This window comes from Lagopus muta, chromosome 4, assembly GCF_023343835.1.
Source record: "Lagopus muta isolate bLagMut1 chromosome 4, bLagMut1 primary, whole genome shotgun sequence".
Lineage (NCBI taxonomy): Eukaryota > Metazoa > Chordata > Aves > Galliformes > Phasianidae > Lagopus > Lagopus muta.
This window is the reverse complement of record NC_064436.1, coordinates 14,815,045-14,838,155: the sequence shown is the minus strand read 5'-3', so window position 1 is coordinate 14,838,155 and position 23,111 is coordinate 14,815,045. Positions and strand designations below refer to the sequence as shown.

The window sequence follows — 23,111 nt, the reverse complement described above, 5'->3', positions numbered from 1 at the left end:
TGACGGCGGCCCTTCGGCCCGGGCTCGTCGCCCTCCGGCTGCGGCCCGGTCCAGCTCCTCCCGCAGGTGATGGAGAAGTACCAGGTCCTGGGCCTCATCGGGGAGGGCAGCTACGGGGTGGTGAGCAGGTGCAGGAATAAGGAGAGCGGGCAGGTGGTGGCTGTCAAAAAGTTCCTGGAGAGCGAGGACAACGCGGCAGTGAGGAAGATCGCCGTGCGGGAGATCAAACTGCTGAAGGTGAGCGGGCCCGGGGGAGGCTGCGCTTCGGTCGCGTAGGGCAGATCCGTCTGGGGCTGCTCAGTGTCAGTGTTCACTGTAATGACCGAATCCCGAGTCAAGGAGGCAAACGTCTCCTCTCAGCAGGACGTACGGCCGTGTGTCTGTGGTTCGAGTGTCGATGTGATGGAGGTGCTTCAAGCCTTCCTAGCGACCGGCCGGCTCTGGGGAGAGCAGTGCCTGCTGAGACTGCCGCGGTCCCTTCACAGTGCGATGCTGAGGGGAAGGTGCAGGGCGAGCGTGAATTTCACACGCTGCGTCAGCTTTGAAAGCTGTACGTCAGCACAAATAACAAAACCCAAACCAAAGGAGGCTTGATCCTTTCAGTCTGTGTTCCCACAGGCAGCCAAGCTGTGGTAGGTTCTCTAAGCCTACAGCTGCAGCCTTGCACAGCTGCTGTCCCTCTGGCTAAGTGCTGCTGACCCAGGTTGGTTAGCAGTACAGTTACGTGCCCCAAATTCAGTAGGTAAATGTACAAGGAAATGAGCTACAAGGTCTCCATTCCCACCCGGAGGAGACTCTGCCTTGTGCACCACAGGCAGCACCTTGCTGCTGTTGATTCTGTTGTGCCTATAAAAGCTGCAAGTGAGCAGGCTGACAGCGGGCCTAAGCAGACTGGATCCCAGCACCATTTGCTGGGATAGCCATATGCTGGTTTTCCATGGCATTTTCCTGGCAGGCTTGAACTACCTGCATGTGGCTGTGGGAGGGCGAGCTCCAGGCTCACTGAAGCTTATGGGTCAGTGGTTAGGCTGCAGCCAGCTGGCATTATGGCTCCTGATGTGTGTGATTTGTCTGTCATTAGCTGTGGGTGTTCTTTGGTCACCTACATGTCCAGTCATGCTTCTGCCTGGTGGCTTCTTGTCGGTGGCACTATGTGGTGGCAGGCTGTGCAGTCATTGTGTGGGTTAGTTCACTAAGGGTTCATTAAGGCTGAGGGTATTCTGGAAGTAATCTGTAATCTGGGAGCTTCAGGCAGGCAAGGCTTTTGTGTGCATGCTCTTCAGTGCTTTGTCAAGTGGTCTTCCTGCTCCCTGTCTTGGCTCTGTTTTTTATGGGAGACTTTTGCGTGTTCCTGTTGCTTCACTGCAAGATTTTTTTGCCATATTTTTTTAATGAGTTTCTTCATGAGCTAAGGGTGCAGGTTTGGACTCTGCGCCAGGACACACATCCATGCTTCTACTTGCTTTTATGACCCCTCTCAGCCTTGTGTTCTCCACTGTTAGCTCTAGCAGTAGCAGCAGCATTTTTCTTCATCCTTGAGCTCCCGTGATGATATATACAGTGCTGCCATACAGAGCTGTTAGATTCCTTGGTGTCTTAAAGTGTCGTGTGCAGGGTGTACCTGCCTGTGTGCACGTGTGTCTGTCCATGGGCACGTGTGAAAAGTCTAGGTGTTGGCTGATCTGTCTCCTGAAGAAGCAAAGGAGAGTGTAGTTGGGGTGTTTCTGGCCTTTCCCCAGCTGGTGGAGTGGCAGAGCGTGCCTCCTGCACTGCACTTGGCTTCCACAAGCAGCTCTAACCAAGTCTATCAGACTGTATTCCCTGTGTTAGACAGGGAAAAAGGTGATTTCCTCCACCGCTACAAGAGCTGCAGACACATAGGGTTAATAGGAAGGTACGTTCTGGAGCTCAATGCAGCCAGCAGCTATAAGCACTGTTCTCTCAAACACATTTAAAGCCAGTCTGCGTGTGCCATGATCTGCTGGCAAGCTTTGTTTAGTTACTGACTCAGAGCACATACTGCCTCCTAGGTGCCTTGCAAATCAACATGTTTTCCTAGGTGAATAGAAATCTATCTCAACAAATGGCCTCGCACAGTGAGGATAGCTACCTGGGGATTCAATCTTCTTTTAGCTGCTTTATTTGTGTGTTCCTTGTGAACCCCCTTTTTTCATTTTTCCTCTCCATTCCAATGTTTGGGCAGTTGGAAACTCTCTTGGGCAGAGGTACCAAGCTGTGAGGTAGGAGGTATTCTGGTGTTGTTTAGACCAAAAACTTAAGAAAATACTGTGTCTTTCTTTCAGATTTCTAATCGATAATCTTCATTTTTCAAATCTGAGAAATCAGAGTCTCTGAGCCTTCTGCTCACCAGCTCTCTGCTGCAGCCTGGCTGCACTTCTCTGTCAGCAGAGCACCTACCATATGAGTCCCGTGCTCTGCAGTCTTATTGTGTCTTGCTTGGACACTCCCTGAGGCACGGTTCTGCCTTCAGGCTGCTTCCTGTGGCATTGGTATTTCCCTGCTAGGCTCCAAGTTGATAAATAACTCCATATTGTAGCGGGGGTTGTTTTGGTGTTACAGTTGTGTAACAGACTGGAGATGGAATTTGGCCTGGTCAAAATGAGATAACAAAATAACTGGAAAACAGAGCTGCTTTATTTTCTCTTTAGAATCTTTTTCTCATTTCCATCTTTTTCCTCCTGCGTAACAATATATACACGTTCTTAAAAATCCTTTTAAAATAAACTCTTTGAATCTTTGTCTTGTTGCTTTTTACCCAGAATCCACTAGACACAGTTTAATAGATCTTTAATTGTTAACTGAGTGCTTGAGGAATGCTGAACTTTTATCCATTCAATGTACCTGTATTCTGGCACATGCTGTTGTAATGTGCACAAGCTGACAGTGCCAACAGAAATGCTGTGGGTATTGTGGGAACTTAAGAGAAAAACCTTTGAATAGATCTCAGAAAAATCAAGATAAAGAGGTTTTAAGTGGTGATGAACTGGCAGCTAAATAGAACAGGCAGCTGCTTTTGTTTTTGACTGAAATGAGAATGTGAGAGATTGTAGAAACAAGAAGCTAGGTAAGGAAGTAAAAGAGAAGAGCAAAACTTCTTGGGATAATGGTATAAAGATGAATTTGTGCTGAGTTATTGAGAGAAGCAAACATTTTTGTAAAACAAAATGTTGACCACTGTATTCTGCAACCCTTTGAATGCTTTGAAATGCAGCCAGAAGGAGCAGCTAGAGTTGCACTGTGCTCTGCTCCGAGAAAAGTGGCAGCATAGTGCAGGGCTATGTGGTTACCTTCAGGAGGACGTCCTGTAAAGAAAGTTGAGACACAGGTACCGTCCAGTGCAAAAGGAGCAAACTGTGTTTATTGCTTTTTGCAAGTGAAATGTCTTATCTGGTGCTTTATTTCTAGGGGCCAAAAAAGGTATATGTATATATGAGGTGGTGGGAAAAAAAAAAAAAAAAGGAAAAAAAAAAAAAAGGAGGGAGGAGTAATGAGGAGATGACTGAACTAATTCTAAGAACAAATGACTGTCGGTGTTAGGATAAGTAAGAACAAGAAGAGCATTTGGCACTGGCCAGGCTGCAGTTAAAGGCATCTGGTCTTTGTTTACCCATTAAATGCTTTCATGCTCTCACAAAATATTTCCTGTTTCGTAACAGCAACTCAGGCATGAGAATCTTGTGAGCCTGCTGGAAGTGTATAAAAAGAAGAAACGGTGGTATCTGGTGTTTGAATTTGTGGATCACACGGTGCTTGATGATCTTGAGGCATTTCCAAATGGACTAGACTACAGCAGGGTTCGGAAATACTTATTTCAGATTTTGAGAGGAATAGCATTTTGTCACAGCCATAATGTAAGTATGCCTGAGAAACCAGCTCTGCAGTTAACCTCAAATGGATAGATACAGGGGTGTGCATTTGTGACACTTAGTAAAGCTTAGAGAAATAAAGCTTTGACTGGAAGTTGGAAGTAGAGCAGGAGGGCCTGACCGAGTTTCATACAAAACGTCAGAGCCCGGCAGCAGTTCCTGCACTGGTCTGTCTGTGACTGCTATGAGAGCTCTTCTGAGGGAAGGTGCAGAAGTCCAAGGAATCAAATTTCCTCACCGACTCTCTTCTGACAGAGGGAGGTGGTTTGTCTTTCAAAAGCTTGTTTCTGATAGTGTCTGTAAATATATGAGCTTGCCTTTTAGTCATGACCCTGTAACTATCCGTATATATTTCTTTTTGTATTGGGGAAACTGTCTTTCTAGTATTCCTAAAATACTCTTCACATTTAATTGCAGGATGTGCTTGTTCCTCTTGCAACACTTAGAGCTTTTAAAATTCATGATCAGGACCAGTTTTTAAGTATAATTGTGCAATACCTATGGTAAATACATGCAGTGAAATACATAAAATTAACACCCATCAAAAACTGAAGTTTTTGAAGCCCTTGGGTTGGCACTTTGTCCTTGTCTGTGTGCACATACCTGTGTTATGTAGACTTGATGTGTTTTTCATGCCTACAGAAATTTGGGTTTTTTTACCTGAATGTGAGAAATCTACTATTTCTGGTGGGCTGTTCAGTTTCCTGTGGGGAAATTGCTTGACTTGTTTTTCTCTGTGCAGATAATACATCGGGATATTAAGCCAGAGAACATACTGGTCTCCCAGTCAGGAGTGGTAAAACTCTGTGATTTTGGTTTTGCTCGCACATTGGCAGCTTCTGGGGAAGCTTACACAGACTATGTGGCAACTCGATGGTACAGAGCTCCAGAGCTGCTGGTGGGAGACACGAAATACGGCAGGTAGGAGACCGGCCAGGCTGCAGAGGGGTTTGGGGTTTGTGCGGGTACTCTGTTTTTTGAGGAGCTTGTGCTTGTTAAACTGGTTAAAGCAATGCTGTTCATCATGCCTTGGTTAATTATTTGTGAGGATTTGAGCCTTCCTCTTCTCTCTGTGTCTGTGGAGCTAACTATGGCCAATGCTAGGCTTTTCTGGCTCAGAAGAGCAGAAAGAAAGACGGAGCCATCAGCATCCCTAGTCTGTTGTCTACAGGAGCTTTTTGGTTGCCAGTGCTAGTATTGGAGGAGGCTATTATTGTGCAGCTGGTCCTGGCGTGGAGGCAGAGAAATCACTCCAGACATGCTGAGAAAGATATTTCAGGAAGGAGGAGGTGCGATGCATGAGTTTTTCTTACTGGGATCTCTAGTGCTGCAAAACCACGTCAGAAATTAAACTGCCATTCACAGGTTTGTACACCCCTGTGTGCTTATAAATGTTCTGTGTTACCTAACGTCCTTTTTTAGTAAATGCTTCAGAAGGGCAGGTGCCTGCAGAAAGAAAAGTTTTCTGTTCTCCAAAGGGCAAGATTTTTTTAATGTATTACTTTGCATGAGAATTTTGAAAGCGTTGGGGTTTAGGACCGAATTTCAGGTTGGTCAAACTTTTGCCTTCTTCAAGAGCTGAATTCTTGGTATTCATCAGAGCGTATGCAAGCTTGGAAAACAGCTGTCTTGCTGTTTACGGAGTCAGAGCTGCACTCAAGGCCTGTAACTTGCTGGATGCTGGCCCAGCTCAGCCTTTAGCTGAGAACGAAGAATAAAGCTGTGCTGATCGGGGGTGTTTTTCTTCCAGGGCTGTGGATGTGTGGGCTATTGGCTGTCTGGTAACAGAAATGCTCACAGGAGAGCCCCTGTTCCCTGGAGATTCAGACATTGACCAGCTCTACCACATCACCAAATGCCTGGGTGAGAACAGCCTGCCAGACTCCCAGTGCCTATTCCCTAATAAAGGGGTTGAATAAGTCTTGATGGGGGGAGGAAGGTGTGAAGAGGAAAGATGTGTGCTGAACTGTTTCTGAGAGCATGATTTCTTTGCCCCCTTTACAAAGGGGGAGAGCTAGGAGTTTTGTGACCCTGAAGTCCGTTCATGATTCTTGAATGGAAAGAATGACCCAGATTATAGCCCTTATAGTTCTGTTAACTCAGTATTTCATCCTCTCGAATATTCTCAGGATGGCATTTCTTCCATTTGGTTGCTATGGTTGTGTGATTCCAGGTAATTTAATTCCAAGACACCAAGAGTTATTCTGTAAAAATCCCCTTTTTGCTGGCATGAGGTTGCCTGAAGTGAAAGAGGCTGAATCTCTGGACAGAAGATATCCTAAGCTCTCTGCTTCAGTACTAGATTTAGCCAAGGTAAGTAAGAGATCATTTTGGAAATTGCATGGAGAGGTGAGAAATTCTCATTAGAATTTAGTGCCTTTGGCAGATACTTGTCACTTGCCCTGGGGAACAGATTGCAGCCTGCAAAAAGAGCTAGTATTGCTAGGCTGGCTTAACCAACTACCCATGCAATAATCAACTGCTTGGTTTGGTAGTTTGGTGAGATCAGCTACTCTCCTGGATAATGGGGAAGACTGAGCTCATCATCTCCAGCTCCACAGGGGCTGCCTCTTCTGAGGAGGACTTGTAGCATGCTGCAGATAATACGCGGTCCCTTACTGTTTCCTTGCTAGCACAGCTCTGTGATGCAGTGTTTTCTGCCAACCTTCTATCTGCATCCTGGTGGAGACACTGCAAGCAGATGAGATGGCATCCATACATGCACTTGTGTGGGAGCTAGGAAGCATACAACTTTGTAACTGATTCTGAAGAATTTTTCTGCTTTCAGATAATAGTCTGGAACACTGATATGCTGGGTAACTAAAATAACCTGTAAGATACCTGAATGTATTGGAAATGCCCTGTGATCAAACCAGCTTCTAAAGCCTTAGCCAAACAAATAGAATTGAAAACGAGTGGTTTACTGGGAGGTGGATTATTTGTGTGGCAGGTAGGCCATCTGTCTTTGTGAGCATTAGTGATTTGAGTGAATGTAGCCAGCAAATATTAAATATTTTTTGTGGAAAAAGGGTACATCTCTTGGGACCATCTCCGTGTAGCAGGCTATAGAAGTGGGAGCTTTGCAGCTATTTTTTCTTGACATCATCTGGAAATGCTAAAGCCTTTCTTTCATTTCTGCCTTTTACTGTTTACTGTTGGTTTTCACAGAAGTGTTTGCAGATTGACCCAGACAAAAGACCATCCTGTGCTGAACTCTTGCAGAGCGATTTCTTTAACAAGGATGGATTTGCTGAAAGGTGAATGGTACATTTCTTACTCAAAACAGGACAAGATTAAAAGGAAGTTAAGCAATTGAGCTTTAAAAGCACGTGCTGGGTTTGCAAAGCAGGTGGTTGCTGAGTGTCTTAGCTTTGTTTGGTTTGAGCCTTCCCAAAAATGGAGGGAACAGTTAAATGGGAAAACGCTGCAGTAGCATGTTTACCATAGTACATGGTCATGACATGAATTCATCAGTGTGGGCCTCCTTTCACAGCATATTGGCATATTGAGTAGTATTATCTTACACTGTATTCAGTGTGTGCATCTACATCAGACTGGGATACAACCACCTTTATTGCTGTGAAAATAAAAGTGTGCATGTGTAGGATTATATTTTACTTTATTAGATTCTAATTACAAAGAAATACATGGTTTGTTTCATTATTTGGAAGGTTATAGCAGCCTGGGCTGAGCACTGATACTAACAAAAGCCTTTTCTTTTTCTCTTTCCCCACTATGATATGTTAAGTAGATTTGCTCAGGAGCTTAAATTAAGAACTCACAAAGAAACCAGGGACCATCAGTTACAAAAAAAATCAAAAGTCAGCAGAAGGGATAAAGATGATGCTGTGGAAGAAAGGAAGATGGTTGGTGTACAGGTTAGTTAGTTTTTTGTTTTCCTGGTTTGTTTGTTTGTTTTGCTTTCTTGTGTTTTCTCCATCTTTTAAAATGAATAAATAAGTATGTGATGTACTTTAATTGCTTAGCATATAAATATAAACACAACTTTATATTTCATTTAAAAAAAAAAAAAAAAAAAAGACTAGATAAAAGATGTGCCAGAGAAGTTCAGCTCTCTGTGAGTTTAAGCAGTTCATGAGGCCTGTATCCTTCAACTCTGATGCTCACTGCAGTACAACAAGCAGGCTGGCATGTAGATTTTCTATGCCTTTGATTCCAGCTGGCTGCTACAAGTTGTGCTGGCTGGACAGTCTGCAGGTGGCTATTCAAGCCTTCCTTGTCAATAAAGCACATGACAATGCAGTTACTTGCAAATAGAGAATTGTAAGGAAAACCAGTTAGGAAGTGTTAGTCACATTGAATGAGCAAAACATGGTTCTGTGCAGCTGCTCACCTGTGTTGAAGTTCTGTCTCCAAAACTGCATATTTAGCTTTCAACCAGATGTGAAGGCTAGAGGCTTCACAGTTATGCTGAGGTGACACTGGGCTTGGTTCTTATTTCTTTAGAAGTGACACATGATATAGCTGTTCTTCCTCCATCACTTCCAACTCATTCCAGGGTGACTTACTTACAGAGGGTGCTGGATCCCTGACAAGTTTCCTCCTTTCAACTTTAATGGAAGACAGGTGTTCTATCACACTACTTAAACCATCTCCATCAGATCCTTGCAGAGTTGTACTAACTTAGGCTTTGAATTTTTTCCTCCATGTGCAGCTCTAAGTTAATTTTTAAATGTAACTGGAAAAGAAATATGACACTCATCTTTCCAAACAGGATTTCAACACTGACCCAAAGAGCAGAGATGCGAAGGTGTTCAAAGTGAAGTGTTCTAAAGCTGATGGAGAGAAAGGAGAGCGATCTTCTGACCTGAGCTCCCTCTATGACAGTGCAATCAACCCATTCAAAATATGCTCTCAAGCCAACCTGAAAGATTCCAGTAGCAACTTGGGCTACATCAAGAATGCAGGCATCGTTATTCCTCCCATTAACCGGAATGTTTCTCCCACTGTGTCTGCAATGATGCCTGTGCCTAGGAACTGTAACTACAGGTAAAAGAGCAGAGCTGGAAAAACTTGTTTCTTTTGATCTTGTTGCTGAGGAACAGTAAGGTGCTGAGAGAGCTGCAGGGTGGTGGTGTGGGTTTGGGGCAGGATGCAGAGAGGAGCAGCTTCTGGGTGAAGCATGGTGTGTACATGGGTTAGAAAGCTTGGTTTCACCTCAGGCAGCTCTAAGGGTCCATGCAGAAAGCTTCTGTGTTTCTGCATTCGGCAAAGTCCTATGGGACAACAGCAATTTGCCAGCAGCTGCAATGCAGGTCTTTCTTTAACTAATGACTTATCCTTTGGACAAAAATTCTGTGTTAGCTGGCCCTGCAGTGTTATTGTAGAATCACCAAGGTTGCAAAAGACCTCCAATATTATCCAGTCCAACCATCCACCTACCCCAATATTTCCCCACTAAACTGTGTCCTGTAGTCCATCATCTAAATATTTGTTGAACACCTCTAGAGATGGTGGCTCAACCACCTCCATTGGCAGCCCATTCCAGCACCTGAACACTTTTTCAGAGTTACAAATTTTTTCTAACTTCCAACCTAAACCTCCCCTGGTGCAGCTTGAAGTTATTCCCCTATTGCTAGTTAAACAGTATAGGAGGCTGATCCCCACCTTTCCACAACCTCCTTTCAGATAGTTGTAGAGAGTAATAAGAGCTCCCCTGAGCTTTCTCTTCTCCAGGCAAAACAATTCCAATTTTCTCTGCTGCTCATGAGACTTCTCCAGAGCCCTCACTAGCTTCATTGCCCTTCTCTGAACATACTCCAGGACCTTGATGTCTTTCTTGCAGTGAGAGGCCCAAACTGAACACATCACTTGATGTACAGCTTCGCCAGTACTCAGTACAGAGGGACAATCATTTCCCTGCTCCTTCTTGCAACACTATTTCTGATACAAGCCAGGAAGAAGGTCCCTGTTGGGGTGACAGTGTTTCTGAGTGTCTGATGTTTGTTTGTATTTACATTTACCATGTTATTAAACAGTTTGGGCCATTTGAAATTACAGAGTTGATGAAAGGAGTAAGAATTATTTGAAACCATTTTTAAAGCAAATGAAGCATTCTCCAGCAGGCCATTACAGTGTAAGCTTGACTTCGGTAAGTTTTATGTCCTTCCCCTTGACTAAGCAAAAATGAATTCTTAAATATGTGCTTTATTGTCAGTAATCTTTCTTGCAGTCTTCACCATAATTCCCAACTAGAAATAATGTTCTTCAGCCTTTTATTCCTACAGTTATCCCTTATCCTTTGTTACTGTTACCCTATATGAAACATTTAATATTTTTTTTAAAGGGCACAGTTTGTACATGAAGGTAGCAGTCAGCAAGGATACTTGTGAGACATGGAGTATATCCACTGTATTGCCTGTCCAGGAAGTGGACCATTTGTGCTTCACTGTTGAAGCAGAGTGCAGGATTTTGATTTAATACTGTCAGGGTCTCCTTTAGTCACGTCGTAAATGCATATAAAGTTGATAATGAAAACAAGTGAAATACGAAGTTCTCCACTGCACTCAGTACCTAGATAATAATTTTTCCAAGTCAGAGGAATATTTGACTTTATATAGAGAACAAATCTGAGCTGTTCTCCTGTTGTATTTTGTCTCTTTGAAAGCAATTTCATTTAGATGTTTGGTGTTGCTTTTTCACTTGTAGTTACTTTTTTGTTTGTTTCTTCTGCTGTGGTTGTTCAGTTGTTTTTAATGTCTGAGCTATTTAAGCAGAATGGATTCCTTTAACTGTATGATTTAGTCTTGAAAATAGCTTTGTTTTTTCTCTCTCTACACGAGGTCTCTAATGAAAAGAACATCCTTCAGGCCAGTAAGAAGAAACGGGAATTCTCTAAGACAGATGTGCATTTGCCAGAGCTAAATCTTCTCCCTGAACTGAAAGGAGTGGAAGGTATGAGCTTCAATGTCCTCTAAGTTAAACCTGGATGCTAAGTGGCAGGAAACAATGTGCACTGCAGCAGTCACATCTTGCTTCTTTAACCTTGTGTGCATTGGTTGCATTTTGCAGGATGGCATCCCAGATATCTCAAAAAGGAAAATAAAACAGTTTCAGAGTCCCGGGTCCCCTCTCTTGCTGCTATTGACCTTCATAACACAAGTCTGGCCTCACAGCAGGTAACAAAGCAATAAAATAGTTTGTGCTGTTCTGCGTCTCTGTGGTTCAGGACTCTGAACAGCATGATCCACAATATTTTTGCTTGGCTCTTAACAGAAGCAAAACTTGCCTTGGTTTCTCAGCTGTCTGAGCAGACAAAAATTGGAAGAAAGGGTTGAGATGATTCTTGTGAAGGCTCCCTGCCCCCCTGACATCATGCAGATTAGGAGACTAATGGTATCCCCTGACGTTTGGGATGGAGATCTCTGGGGTGATCTTGATGACAGTGAGTGAGAAGATGATCCTTTGTTCCTCACTTGGGTAAAGAACTTTCCTGACATCAAACCTAAATCTTCGCTCCCTCAACTTAAAACCTGTTTCCCCTTGTCCTGCCATTATCCACTCTTTGTAAAGAGTTGACTCCCCTCCTGTTTGTAGGCTCCCTTTAGGTACTGAAAGGCTGCAATGAGAATCGCCCTACAGCCTTCTTTTCTTCAGGCTGAACAAGCCCAGCTCCCTCAGTCTGTCTTTGTAGGGGAGGTGCTCCAGCCCCCGATCATCTCTATGGCTCTCCTTTGGACCCTCTCCAACTGTACCTTGTCTTTCTTGTATTGGGGGCCCAAGATCTGGAGACAGTACTCCAGCTGGGGCCTTGCAAGGGCATAGTAGAGAGGGACAATCACCTCCCTTGTCCTTGCTGGCCACCTCTCTTCTGATGGAGCCCGGGATACCATTTGCTTTCTGAGCTGCAAGTGCACACTGCTGGCTCATACCAAGGTTTTTTATCCATCAGGACCCTCAGGTCCTTCTCTGCAGGGCAGCTCTCAAGGCCTGCTCCTCCCAGTCTGTATGGATGCCTGGGATTCCTCCGGCCCAAGTGCAGAATCTTGCACTTTGCTGTGTTGAACCTCATTAGGTTCACCTGGGCCCACCTTTCAAGTCTGCTGAGGTCCCTCTGAATGGCAGCCCTTCCTTCCATTGTGTTCACCGTGCCGCTCAGCTGGGGTGTATCCTCATAAATTTTTGAGCAGGGGTGCCGACTCTGCCTCCTCTCTGGGCAGCCTGTTCCAGTGCCTAACTACTATTTCCACAAAGAGCTTCTTCCTCATATACAATATAAGTCTCACCAACACAACTTGAGGCTGCTACCTCAAATATGCTTTGCACACATGTGGTGCTTGTATACAAAAATAGGAGACTGTAATAGCTGACAAATGGTACCACATTAATGTTATCAATCCATATTACGTTAATGGAGAGTATTTAGAAAAAAAGCAGAAAGAATTGCAACAAGGTCTTAAAAAAGAACAGTAAGACTACTAGAAAGCTGCCGTCCACTAGGAGCAAGATATCTGAATCTCGTGTAACTGATCATGCAAAAAAGGAAATATTTGTTACTCCTAGAGGAATATGACAGTGCTTAACATTTTACTCTTTATGCTTTTGATAGATTCTCTTTTACTGGGATTACATGAAATACGAAACAGGAGAAATGTCTGAATTTCTACATTCTGATCAGTGCAGCACTGTCACAAATAGACAGTGGTTATTTGCTTTGTGGCTCATGTGCCTGCACCAAACCACGTGTGACATTAAATACTGCAGTTTTAAGTAATCCACACAACTCTGTGGGTGGTTGGTTTATGTTTTTTTTTTTTCCTTTTCTGGATAATCACTAAGGAGAAGGAACAAATCAGCCTCATTTTAAAGGTTTCAAAAATGTATATAATATTTTAAATCTTTATTGATTATGAATCCTTTCATAACGGGCTTGTATCACAATGAAGAAAGTTAAAGGAGGCAAAATCAATTACACCTCTGAAAAATTACAGGCCAGGTAACTGATTTACAGTGTTTTTGTACAGAGAGATCTCTGTTAGGAATTAGAATACATGTACAGAAGCACGTTTTCCTAGATAGAGCTGAGCACTTTTTTTTGTTGTTGTTGTTGTTGATAGACTAAGTCAGTTACTTCCCAGAAAACCGAAGGTAAAAATTCATAAGCAGCTAAGAAATGCATATGTAAACTCTTTCACGGTGGATAACAGTGAACCAAACAGCTCTTTGGTATGCCAGCATGGTGGGAATTTGTATGGGAACTGCTGAATCACTCAACTCTGAGTGACCACCTGTGGCAAGCAGTGAGTCAGCCCTGGGAGGTAATTCACTTGTGCTATCAGAAGGGATGGAGAGTGGTTCCACCTCTCCTAAATTAAGTACTGAGTGCCACTGAGGAAGGATGTCTTCCAAGAGATCTCTCCTTGTGGAGAATATTGTGAATCTACAACATTGGTAAGCATTTTCCATTTATTATCTTCCTGTGGCAATAATCTTACTTAGATTATTTTACTTAATCTTATTAAAACTCTATATGCTTATTGATTGTATAAGAGTTATAGAAAAAAAGTGCAATAAGGAACCCTTTCAGGAGAGGATGAAGACACAACTATTGAATAGAAGATGCTGGTCTGGAAAAATTTTAAAAATACAGAACTCCTAGTGGAAGAGATGAAAAATCCTAGGTGGCACAGAGAACAGGTGTCATGTAGAGGGATAAAAGGAGAAAAAGGTCACTAGGAGATCTGATTTCAGTCTGTAGGAGGTTCTCCGGTCATGACATTACAGTTCATGTGTCCCATTCTCTTCAATTGCTCCCATTCAGTTTGTGTTGTGTTTCTCAAAGTACTCTTAGAATTCTTCTGATCTCATTTTGTAAGCTTAGCTTAGGTGCTTCACAATGTTAGCATGAAAAAAGGAGCATTATTGTGATAATCTGTTAGTCCCTCATATAGTCTCTTACAGACCAGAGAGGCCACAGTTTAGTTAACAAACTGCATGCATTAGGCTGTGTTATTTATTAGTTCATAAAATGCCCACTTTGCAAAATGAAGGATGAATAGCCAGAGCAATAAATTAGCAAGTGCCTGCAAATTCAGAATTTTCCTCCTAGAGCATAACACTGAATTGTTGTTTGTAATGAGACTGTTATTTATCTTATTTATCTTAAATGCTCACTAAGCACCTCAGAGACATTATTTACACCATAACTTTAGTCTGGCCACTTCTTTCTGTCAAAAATGCTTGCAAAGCTAAAAATATCTTACTACAGCCCAATTTGTTTTTGAATATTCACTAAGATTTATACTGTATGGCAAAACTAAATGATGTGTGGTCGTATCCTAAGTTTGCTCTGTTCTGCATTACTCATTTTAGTACAACAGACATAAAAGAAATTTGGTTGTCTATGTGTGTATACCTCTACATGTACATAAATGGGCACTTTGTAACTGCAGGTGATGCAAGTTTTCTGACCTCTAAGAAATGCCCTCACTCGTGACTTACCTGACTCTTTTGCAGGTTAGCTTCTTCTAACAGCTGTATGCAATCTTGGACTCTTGCAACTGCTTCATACTTTTCCCTTTCTAAATTAGCACACTTTGTGTGAAGCATTCTGATTTGTTTCTCCAGGGCTGTTCTTTCTGTTCTCATTTGTTCAGCATCTTGGACACTAACATGTAATCTGAAACAAAGGAGTAATGTTACTCATTTAACCATACAGAGCTGAACTAAAGAATTATACTTCTTTCAAACTAAGCTCACAGAAAGCAAGGTCCCAGAGCTGTGTTCCCATTTGGCTTTTTTTTTTTTTTTTTTTTTGGTACATATCCCATTAGTAACATCCAACAACATGTCTTTACCTTGTTTGATACTAGACTGCAATTGTTGCAGGAGTTTGTCAGATGCTGCTTCTCTTTGCTGGGCAGATACCACATCTTCTTCCTAGAAAGAACATACGTGTTTTCCAGGCAACATCTGAGTTCCATTTATAAAAACAAAGATATATAAAATTTTATATTTTATTAAACTTAGTTTATAAATTAGAGAACAACTCAAATTAATTTACCATCAGCAATTAGATAACTGTCTAGTCATTCAGTTGCAACAGAAAATTACCCCTTTCTCCACAATACCTTTCTCTCCAATTGGCCTTGAAGCATCTTTGTCAATCTGATCATTTCATCAACCTTAGCACAAATTAATGCAAACTGGAGCACAACCAAGTCATGAAGGAAACTAGGAAACATGCATTACGTTTAAGAATCGACTTCAAGAAAAATTTCTTACAACAATAAAAACTACCATTTAACAGCATAAAAAGCAAGAGTAACTTATGCCTATGTGAAAACGTTGATCAACATACACAGAGTGCATGTGAACACAAGACTTGATCTGTTTTGGTATCCTGTTGGCCTGCAACAATTTCAATGCTTCTTGTGCAAGCAGCTTTAAAAATGTGGAGACAAATGCTCTCTTCTAAAGACAGCATCACACATCAGCAACTTGTGTGTGATGTCAGAGATGGAAAATACTTCATTTTCTAATACCTGGAATGCCACCTGAATTTTTGTCGTGGTTTTTCTTTTTTTTCCTGTCCCACTGTCCTTCCCCAAGAGACACTCAGCTAAGGCAAATAAGGTTACAAAAAATTCCCCCTCAGAAATGCATCTTCAGTGACAACTCTGCACTTAAAAACAGATCCCAGTCCTCAACTTACTGTACAGAAGAAACAAAAATAAACATGAAGACACAAAGCTTCTCTTAACTCTAACCTCCACGTAGCCTACGGTTTAGAACAGGAGTTTTGAGTGTTGAAATTTCAACTACTTTGAATGTTCAGATTTCTGTAGCTTATTTCAGTTCTCATTCCCTTACATACTTGAACTTGAGGTGAGCACTGCCTCCTCTTTATTAGATTTCATTTCCAGAACATTTCTAGGTATGCTGAAAAATTTAAACCTGAATACAGAGAACACAGTTGTTTTAGCCCTGATAAGAAACCTGACTCATTAATCTTGCTCTCTACTTCTCACTCTTCACTTTTTTAGTTCAAGGAAGGACACCTTCATTGCACGACATCTTTACATCCTTGGCAAGAGACCTTGTCAAACACTTTGGAGAATGCAGACAAATGGACAGCCTCTGTCTTAACGCTGTCTCCTTCCAACAATACAGCCAGTTCACATTGCTGCCCACAATTCCTTTCCCGTATCACGATTTTAAGCATCCAGCCATTCTGTTTCTTGATACCTCTTGCTTTGGTTAGACGTAGCAGATTAGCATGCAACTTCTCAATCAAAACAACTGTTTTGAAAGCCCATGGTATTTTCTTGAGATTGCTTTCAGACAGCAATCCCTCAGCTCTTATTGTAGCTATGCTTAAAGAACAGTTGATTGAGGTTACTGACTGCAAAGGATAAAAATCCCTCTCTCTAAGTGCATTACTTTGCTACTATTAGAACTAATGAAATAGCTTGGAAACAGAACTGCTTGCAATACACAGTGGGTTTGGTTTTGCTGTTGGTTTTTTTTTCTTCCTCCTTACTCTACACACTGACAGCATCCAGGACAAACATGGATTAAAAAAAAAATAGTGTGGCTGCTTATAAAAAAAGGAGTTCCTGTAACATCAAGAGCTAACCTCTGAACCACCAAGACTGAAGTGTTTTATCTTCAGGAAGGAGCCATTGCTGCTTGATTATTGACTGGTTGCTAGACAAGTTTACAAATCTGAGTGACACAAGTTCTTTTCCATCTAGATAAGCTGGAAGGATATTTTTCTTTTCGTTTGTACCTTAAGGATCCAATAGGATTTAAAAAAAAAAAAAAAAAAAAAAATCACTTAGGTTTTACTTACCAATTCTGTTTTCTCACTGGCTGCATGCAGGTGTGAAGTAAGCTGGTGAAAGTTAGCCAGTTGATCCTAAAAGGTAGAATTCAGCTTCTTAGAATCATCACCAACAAAGAACGTTTAAGTATCACAGTCGTAGTCAACTGAAAACATTTTCAAAGAATACATGTATGATGTATGTATGCAGTAGATTTACTAATGCAAAATGTATCTGAATTTCATTCAGTTACAAATTTCTACAACCTATGCAACTAATAGCAAAATAGAAAAGCAGTGCCTCTGGGAGCCTCACAGATTATGGTGATACTGTAAGCTGTTTTGCTAACACTGTAGCAGAAATGTATCCACTAAGAATTGTGTCTGCCTGCATGAAGAGGCTTTATTTACTCTTTCCCTTATAGAACACCTACAGCATAAATAAGGATCTCACAGCTCATCTCTGCTTTCCGGTAGATTGTGATTCTACTCAGCCTACCTCTGATTGCTATTTCCTGCTCCTCTGTTAAAAGCAAAATGTAAAACACGGCTGATTCAGCTGAAAAGTCTTATGGCAGACACAAAGTGCTTTTAAGAATAAAAGGCTGCTCAATCTCATTCTTGAGAAAATGGCATTAAAATCCACTAAGAATTTGGTCATCAAAAGTAGACTCTTACAGCCCCTTCAATCTCCAACAGCTACGATTTACCAGTGACCAACAGCAAACAAATCCAATAACAGGAACAGGAAGTTGAGCAACAAAGAAACTCCTCACGGCTCCTCATAACTGTTATTTGAAATAACCATAAAACTTGAGAGAACGCAGCAGCTGTAGAAAGGAACGCGTCGCTTAGATGGACTAAAAACATCACTAACAAATTCCTGCTACATAGGGGAGCAATAATTGCACCCACAAGTCTAACGCACTTGAAAATGCGATGCAGATTTTATAGATTTTATACATTGAATATAGCTGTGGTGAGCTACACGTACACGTGAAGTTTATGGGCTCTTTGAATGCTGAGCACTCTTTGCAGCTCAGAGCAAAACAGCTTCTTACAGCCTAATTTATCCCTCTGAAAGAACATTTCCTGAAGTGTAACCAGTTAACTTAGCAAGCTAAGACACTAACACATAGCTTAAAGGCTTCCCAAGGAGCAGCTGAAGAAACGCAATGCTAAACATTGGAGGTTAGCAACCTTCATTTTTCAGCTGTTTATTCAGCTTCTCTATTGAATGACAACAGGTAAGTGAAACTACTTATATTTGAATTGAACAACAGCAGGATGATTATTTATATTTATCTCTCTCGTGTACTTCTCTACATGCACCAAAACGCACACGGCGCACTCCCTAAGTTACTGCCCACATATCTGAAACCAACTTTCCAACCCCAACTGTCCTTTTGACTGTTGAATCGCTGGCTACATCTGACCACTCCACTTTTGATAACAACTATTACAGAAAACAATCAACAACGGGACCAGGGGAGAGCCACGAAGATGATCAGAGGGCTGGAGAACCTCTCCTATGAAGATGGGCTGAAGGAGCTGGGCTTGTTCAGACTGGAGCAGAGAAGGCTGCGGGGAGACATCATTATGGCCCTTCCAGTATCTAAAGTGAGCTTATAAACATGAGGGAAATCAACTTTTTACGTGGGTAAATAAGTGATAGGAAAAGGGGAAATGGATTTAAACTCAAGGAGAGAAGATTTAGACGAGAATGTTGGGGGGAAGTTTTTCACTGAGAGAGTGGTGAGGGGCTGGAACAGGCTGCCCCGAGAGGCTGTGGACGCCCTGTCCCTGGAGCAGTTCAAGGCCCCATTGGATGAGCCCTAGGCAGCCCAGCCTCGTACTTGATCTAGTGGTTGGCAGCCCTGCCTGTGGCAGAGGGATGGAACGTCATGATCCTTGAGGTCCATTCCAACCCAATCCATCCTATGGCTTTATGATGACTCTATGATACTGGTACAAACTGCACTTTGGTTTGGCTGCACACAGACGCAGAATCTCTGCAGTGTATGAAGGCATTCCAAAACTAACAAAAATGTCCATGAAAGTTACTTGCTGTTTCAGTCTTTCAGCCATGTGAATCTGTGTTTGAGTCATGTGTTCCTGGTGTTGCTGCTGGAGTTGATCAAGCTCCTGTGATACAGTCTGCCAGAGCTCTATTGCTTGTTCTTTTTCCTAGAAAGTTAAAGAATAAAGGTCTCTAAAATATTTACAGTACACTTCTATTGAAATGCTTTTTTTTAATTATTATTGTTCTCTGCACACATTACAACCACACAGAAAAACAAACTCTGAAGCAAAAAAAACCCAGATGTTTACAAAATCACATTCCATCTAGACTGGAGCTGCAAGTTCTGCACTATTTTAATAGCTCCTACCAAAAGTAAAACTCCACTCACATTCTGAAACTGTCAAAGTCTTGCAATTCTTTACTTTAGGACTACAGTATATATAATACTCAAATACCAAAAATCAGGAGTCAGTTTAACCTCAACGTAGTCCACTGCAAAAGAACTGAATCATCTCTGTAACATATTCAGGCCATTTTGCTGATCTATTCAGATCTAACTGTTACTTTCTGTATTCCACATACAGTTGCCCCTCATTTCACATTACACTTTAATTTTAAAAAAAAGAAAAAAGTCAGCCTACCACAATAACTTCAATCCAACAAAATATTTGATTCATCTTCTGGACAGAAATTCAACAAGGTAAAATTAGAGGCACAAATGAACATAAAAAAATTCCTAGTTGTATGAAAGTAGAGAGCAACTTCCTTCAGGTTGAAGTTGAAAATGTAAGTATGGGTGTATTTGAGGTTGTTTGTTTTTTTTTTTAAGCTATGTGCAATCAGGAAGGTCTCAAAATACTGTCAAGGAACTGTTATAAACAAATACTGAACCAAGAAACAAAATATCCTTCCCTAATCTGCCAAGATGCAGAAGAAACAGAAGAGTACAAGTGTTTCGTCTCACACACCTGATTAGTCAGTTGGAGCTGTTCCTGAAGGTTTCTCACTATTTCTTCATCTGCAGGAATAGCAGTTCCCAGGGGCATAAAAGGAAGAGCATCCAGCTGCATCTCAAGAGCCTCTTTCAACTCTGCATGCAGCCTGAAATTCAAAGGACTAAGTTCAGTGCAATATTTATCTAATACACTGTCTCTAAATGAACTGAAGTACTGTACCTTTGATTTGTATGTACCATATACATCTAGCTCACTTTTAAATCCATTGAGCAAGATATGTTCTATAAAAAGGGTATAAATTAATACTGAGTTCTTTTGCAGAGATATGGCTAAGCCTGCTAAATTTGGTGCTGTAATCTATATTAGACACTTAGAGTAACATTAAGCATGTGAGTATGAAATCTTCAACTATTAAGCAGATTCAAATATTTCCAAGTCTTAGGAAAAAGAGTTCCAGGCTTAAAGGACAGAAAAAAACACCAAACCACACAAGAAAATAGCAGCAGTAGGTAAAGTGCTCTTCTTTACCTCCTGTTCTCCGTGGTGACCTGTTCAAACTTCTGTCTCATCTCACTCATCTGCACCTAATAAAAAACATCTAAGAGCCAAACTGTGGCACTTTATTTTTTCAATAAACAATACTGAAAACACTGACAGTGTTAATTCAGCACAATACCATCGATGACATTAAGACTTCACTTTGCAAAAAGAGTCACAGGAAGCCAGAAACGTACCTGATAAATCTGCAGCTGCTCCCTCATTTCTTCCAAGCACTTTTCATACTCTACGCTTTTTGTTATCAAGCTGAAACATGGAAAAACATGCTTAGAATTCATCTGTAAATGCTGAAACATTGTTCTGATTATTAACCAGCATTACAGAATTCAAGATCTGGAGAACAGAACAAAACCATCGCTCCTCTTTATTCCCTTTACATGATCTTTACTGATCATTAACTGTGTAACAGAAGCAGAGCATGCTTTCTAGGTGAGCTTTAATACATTTGTATGTCATACATAGATCAAAATGAAGAAAGATTAGAAACCAGGCTTTCTTACCGCTTTCAGCACAACAGTACAGTAACCCATACGAGGATGTAAAAAATCAAATAAATAATCACAGCTCTACTCGTGCACTTATTTGCTTTTCAAGTCCTTCTGAAGCAGTATTCCCACTCATTTTACCTTTGGTCCATCATCCTGGATCTGGATATGCCATCACCTCCGGCGACACTTTTCTGTAATTGATTATTTTGTATTTTAGCACATGACTGCACGTGTTATTGTGGTTTGTTTTTATTCTGAAGTGTGCAAAGCAAAGCAGTTTATTCAGTCTATATTGAAAAGAACATACAGACTACCCAGCAATCATTTTCAGGTTGATATTACAGTCCTTGAACATTGGCCAGATTTGAAAAAAATTTCATTGCAGTTTTTCCTGGAGATGCTTTGCTATAAGGCATAACTGCATCAAATCTTTCTTACAACAACCATTTTAAATCTATGCAAGAGCCACATTCACTTCTGCGCACGTGAGCCCCATGTTGGTGCTGATGCCTCACCTTTTGCACAGTTTTCAGACAGGTTTATGCTGTTCACCACAGAACGTTATCTCCCCATGAGATCAAGGGAAAAAATCCACAGAAGTTAAAAAACTTTGGAGAAATCAGGCGTTCTCCAACATAGGACCAATTTTTGAAGACACTCCAAAACAAACAAACAAACAAACAAAAACAAAAAACAAAAAAAAAAACAAAAAAAAAAAAAACAAAAAAAAAAAACACCAAGCAAGCAGAATTCACTTTAAAAAGTCTTATTCTGCTGCTGCTTGGACAAACTGTAACTCGGCAGTTCAGTGATGGGCTTGAAGCCAGGCAAGACCAGGCTGAAACAGACTGTTCTACATATATGAAGATGCGTATCTTAAATCATATTTATTTTTACCCACTTTCAATCCTCAGTTTACATACCTCAGCAGCACTACTCAAAATCTCATTGCTTCATCCTGCTCAAATGCAACGCCTAGCTTCTGATCTGAAAAATGCAATTACATAATTATATAATACAAGTTAGAGGATCGTGAACCATGAACCAGATGAAGCTGGCTGTCAGTCAGAAAGAGGCAAATTTGCTCTGAGCTCCGTTTAGAATCACGTGATTATAAAATAAACAACTACTGACCGAGTGGAAAGAAGGGATGCCATTCAGAGGGACCTCAACAGGCCTGAAGGGTGAGCCTGGGCAAACTGAATGAGATTCAACACAGCAAAGTGCAAGGTTTTGCACTTGGGCCGGAGGAATCCAGGCATCCATACAGACTGGAAGGTGCGGTCTGTGAGAGCAGCCCTGCAGAAAAGGACATGGGAGACCTGATAGATGAAAAGCCTAACAGGAGCCAGTAGTGTGCTCTTGTAGCTAGGAAAACAAAATGGTATCCTGGGCTCCCTCAGAAGAGGGGTCAGCAGGGACATCAGCAAGGACAGAGAGGTAGTTGCCCGCCTCTACTCTGCTCTTGTGAAGCCCGATCTGGAGTACTGTGTCCAGGTCTGGACCCCCAGTACAAGAAAAACAGGAAGCTGTTGGAGACGGTCCAGAGGAGAGCCGCAAAGATGACCAGGGGGCTGGAGCACCTCCCCTACAAAGACAGGCTGAGGGAGCTGGGCTTGTTCAGCCTGGAGAAAAGAACGCTGTAGGATGATTCTCATTGCAGCCTTTCAGTACCTAAAGGGAGGAACAGGAAGGGAGTCAACTCTTCACAAGGGTGGATAATGGCAGGACAAGGGGAAATGGTTTGAAGTTGAGGGAGCAAAGATTTAGGTTGGATGTCAGGGAGAAGTTCTTTACTACGAGAGTGGTGAGGCGCTGGAACAGGCTGCCCAGAGAGGTTGTGGATGCCCTATCCCTAGAGGTGTTCAAGGCCAGCTTGGATGGGGTAGACCTGGGCAGCCCGGTCTAGTATTAAATGGGGAGGTTGGTGGCCCTGCACATGGGGTTGGAGATTCATGATTCTTGAAGTCCCTTCCAACTCTGGCCATTCTGTGATTCTGTGAACTACCTACAAGAGTAACATAGCTATGCAATATGTAACTCGATGTTCTCTCAGAGGGCAGTGAGGCGCTGGCACAGCTGCCCAGAGAAGCCGTGCTTCCTGCCCCGTCCCTGGGTGCACCTGAGCTGCGGGCAGCCTTGCCTACAGCACGATGCAGGGGCTGGGCGGGCTTTCAGCTCCCTTCCGACCCAAGCCGTTCCGCGATTCTACGGCAACGCATCAACTCCCGCTTATTATACGCGCTAGAAGGAAAGGTTTTCTCTGACGGTATTTTGCCGTCGAAGACGCACTCGGTTAAAGCTCCGGTTAACGCTCCCACCCCACAAGGGCCGGGAGCAGCCCCGAGGCCGCCCGCCCAGCCCTCACCCGGCTCTCCCCCGCAGCCGAGCTCCGCGGCCATGCCGTCACGCCAA

At 42.2% G+C, this 23,111-nt stretch overlaps 2 protein-coding genes across 10 annotated transcripts; one reads left to right on the top strand and one right to left on the bottom strand.

Annotated features, from left to right (window-relative positions):
- Positions 1-64: 64 nt before the first annotated feature.
- Positions 65-18,900, top strand: CDKL2 (cyclin dependent kinase like 2). 5 transcript variants are annotated; one of them, XM_048942275.1, is made up of 12 exons: positions 65-237; positions 3,678-3,872; positions 4,630-4,808; positions 5,638-5,750; positions 6,061-6,200; positions 7,056-7,144; positions 7,636-7,765; positions 8,623-8,897; positions 9,909-9,999; positions 10,691-10,802; positions 10,920-11,022; positions 18,137-18,900. In XM_048942275.1, exons 1-12 carry the CDS (start codon positions 70-72, stop codon positions 18,204-18,206), a joined length of 1,665 nt encoding a protein of 554 aa, XP_048798232.1. In that variant the 5' UTR covers positions 65-69; the 3' UTR covers positions 18,207-18,900. The 5 variants fall into 5 exon arrangements, with proteins under 5 accessions (XP_048798232.1, XP_048798234.1, XP_048798230.1 ...); XM_048942277.1 differs by having other exon boundaries at positions 10,920-11,026; positions 18,137-18,286; XM_048942273.1 differs by lacking the exon at positions 18,137-18,900 and adding an exon at positions 11,124-11,435 and having other exon boundaries at positions 10,920-11,026.
- On the bottom strand, positions 11,610-21,951 carry SCLT1 (sodium channel and clathrin linker 1). 5 transcript variants are annotated; one of them, XM_048942316.1, is made up of 10 exons: positions 21,831-21,951; positions 21,620-21,683; positions 20,835-20,887; positions 20,385-20,454; positions 20,179-20,234; positions 19,663-19,810; positions 18,736-18,858; positions 16,702-16,767; positions 14,705-14,786; positions 11,610-14,526 (listed from the first exon to the last, which is right to left on the bottom strand). In XM_048942316.1, the coding sequence occupies exons 3-10, from the start codon at positions 20,846-20,848 to the stop codon at positions 14,492-14,494; spliced, it is 594 nt and encodes a 197-aa protein (XP_048798273.1). In that variant the 5' UTR covers positions 20,849-20,887; positions 21,620-21,683; positions 21,831-21,951; the 3' UTR covers positions 11,610-14,491. The 5 variants fall into 5 exon arrangements, 4 of the variants coding, with proteins under 4 accessions (XP_048798273.1, XP_048798274.1, XP_048798276.1 ...); XM_048942317.1 differs by lacking the exon at positions 21,831-21,951 and having other exon boundaries at positions 19,663-19,795; positions 21,620-21,726; XR_007376487.1 differs by lacking the exons at positions 11,610-14,526; positions 21,831-21,951 and adding an exon at positions 14,978-15,803 and having other exon boundaries at positions 14,706-14,786; positions 18,740-18,858; positions 21,620-21,726.
- Between the last annotated feature and the right edge of the window lie 1,160 nt (positions 21,952-23,111).

Coding starts and splice junctions, on each gene's coding strand:
- CDKL2 (XM_048942273.1), top strand. CDS start 70: ATGGAGAAGTACCAGGTCCTGGGCCTCATCGGGGAGGGCAGCTACGGG. Junction 10,000..10,690: donor ACAGTGTAAGCTTGACTTCG/GTAAGTTTTATG, acceptor TCTCTACACGAG/GTCTCTAATGAAAAGAACAT. Junction 11,027..11,123: donor CAAGTCTGGCCTCACAGCAG/GTAACAAAGCAA, acceptor GGCTCTTAACAG/AAGCAAAACTTGCCTTGGTT.
- SCLT1 (XM_048942316.1), bottom strand. Junction 19,811..20,178: donor GTCACCACGGAGAACAGGAG/GTAAAGAAGAGC, acceptor CACTGAACTTAG/TCCTTTGAATTTCAGGCTGC. Junction 16,768..18,735: donor CTGAAAGACTGAAACAGCAA/GTAACTTTCATG, acceptor TCTACCTTTTAG/GATCAACTGGCTAACTTTCA.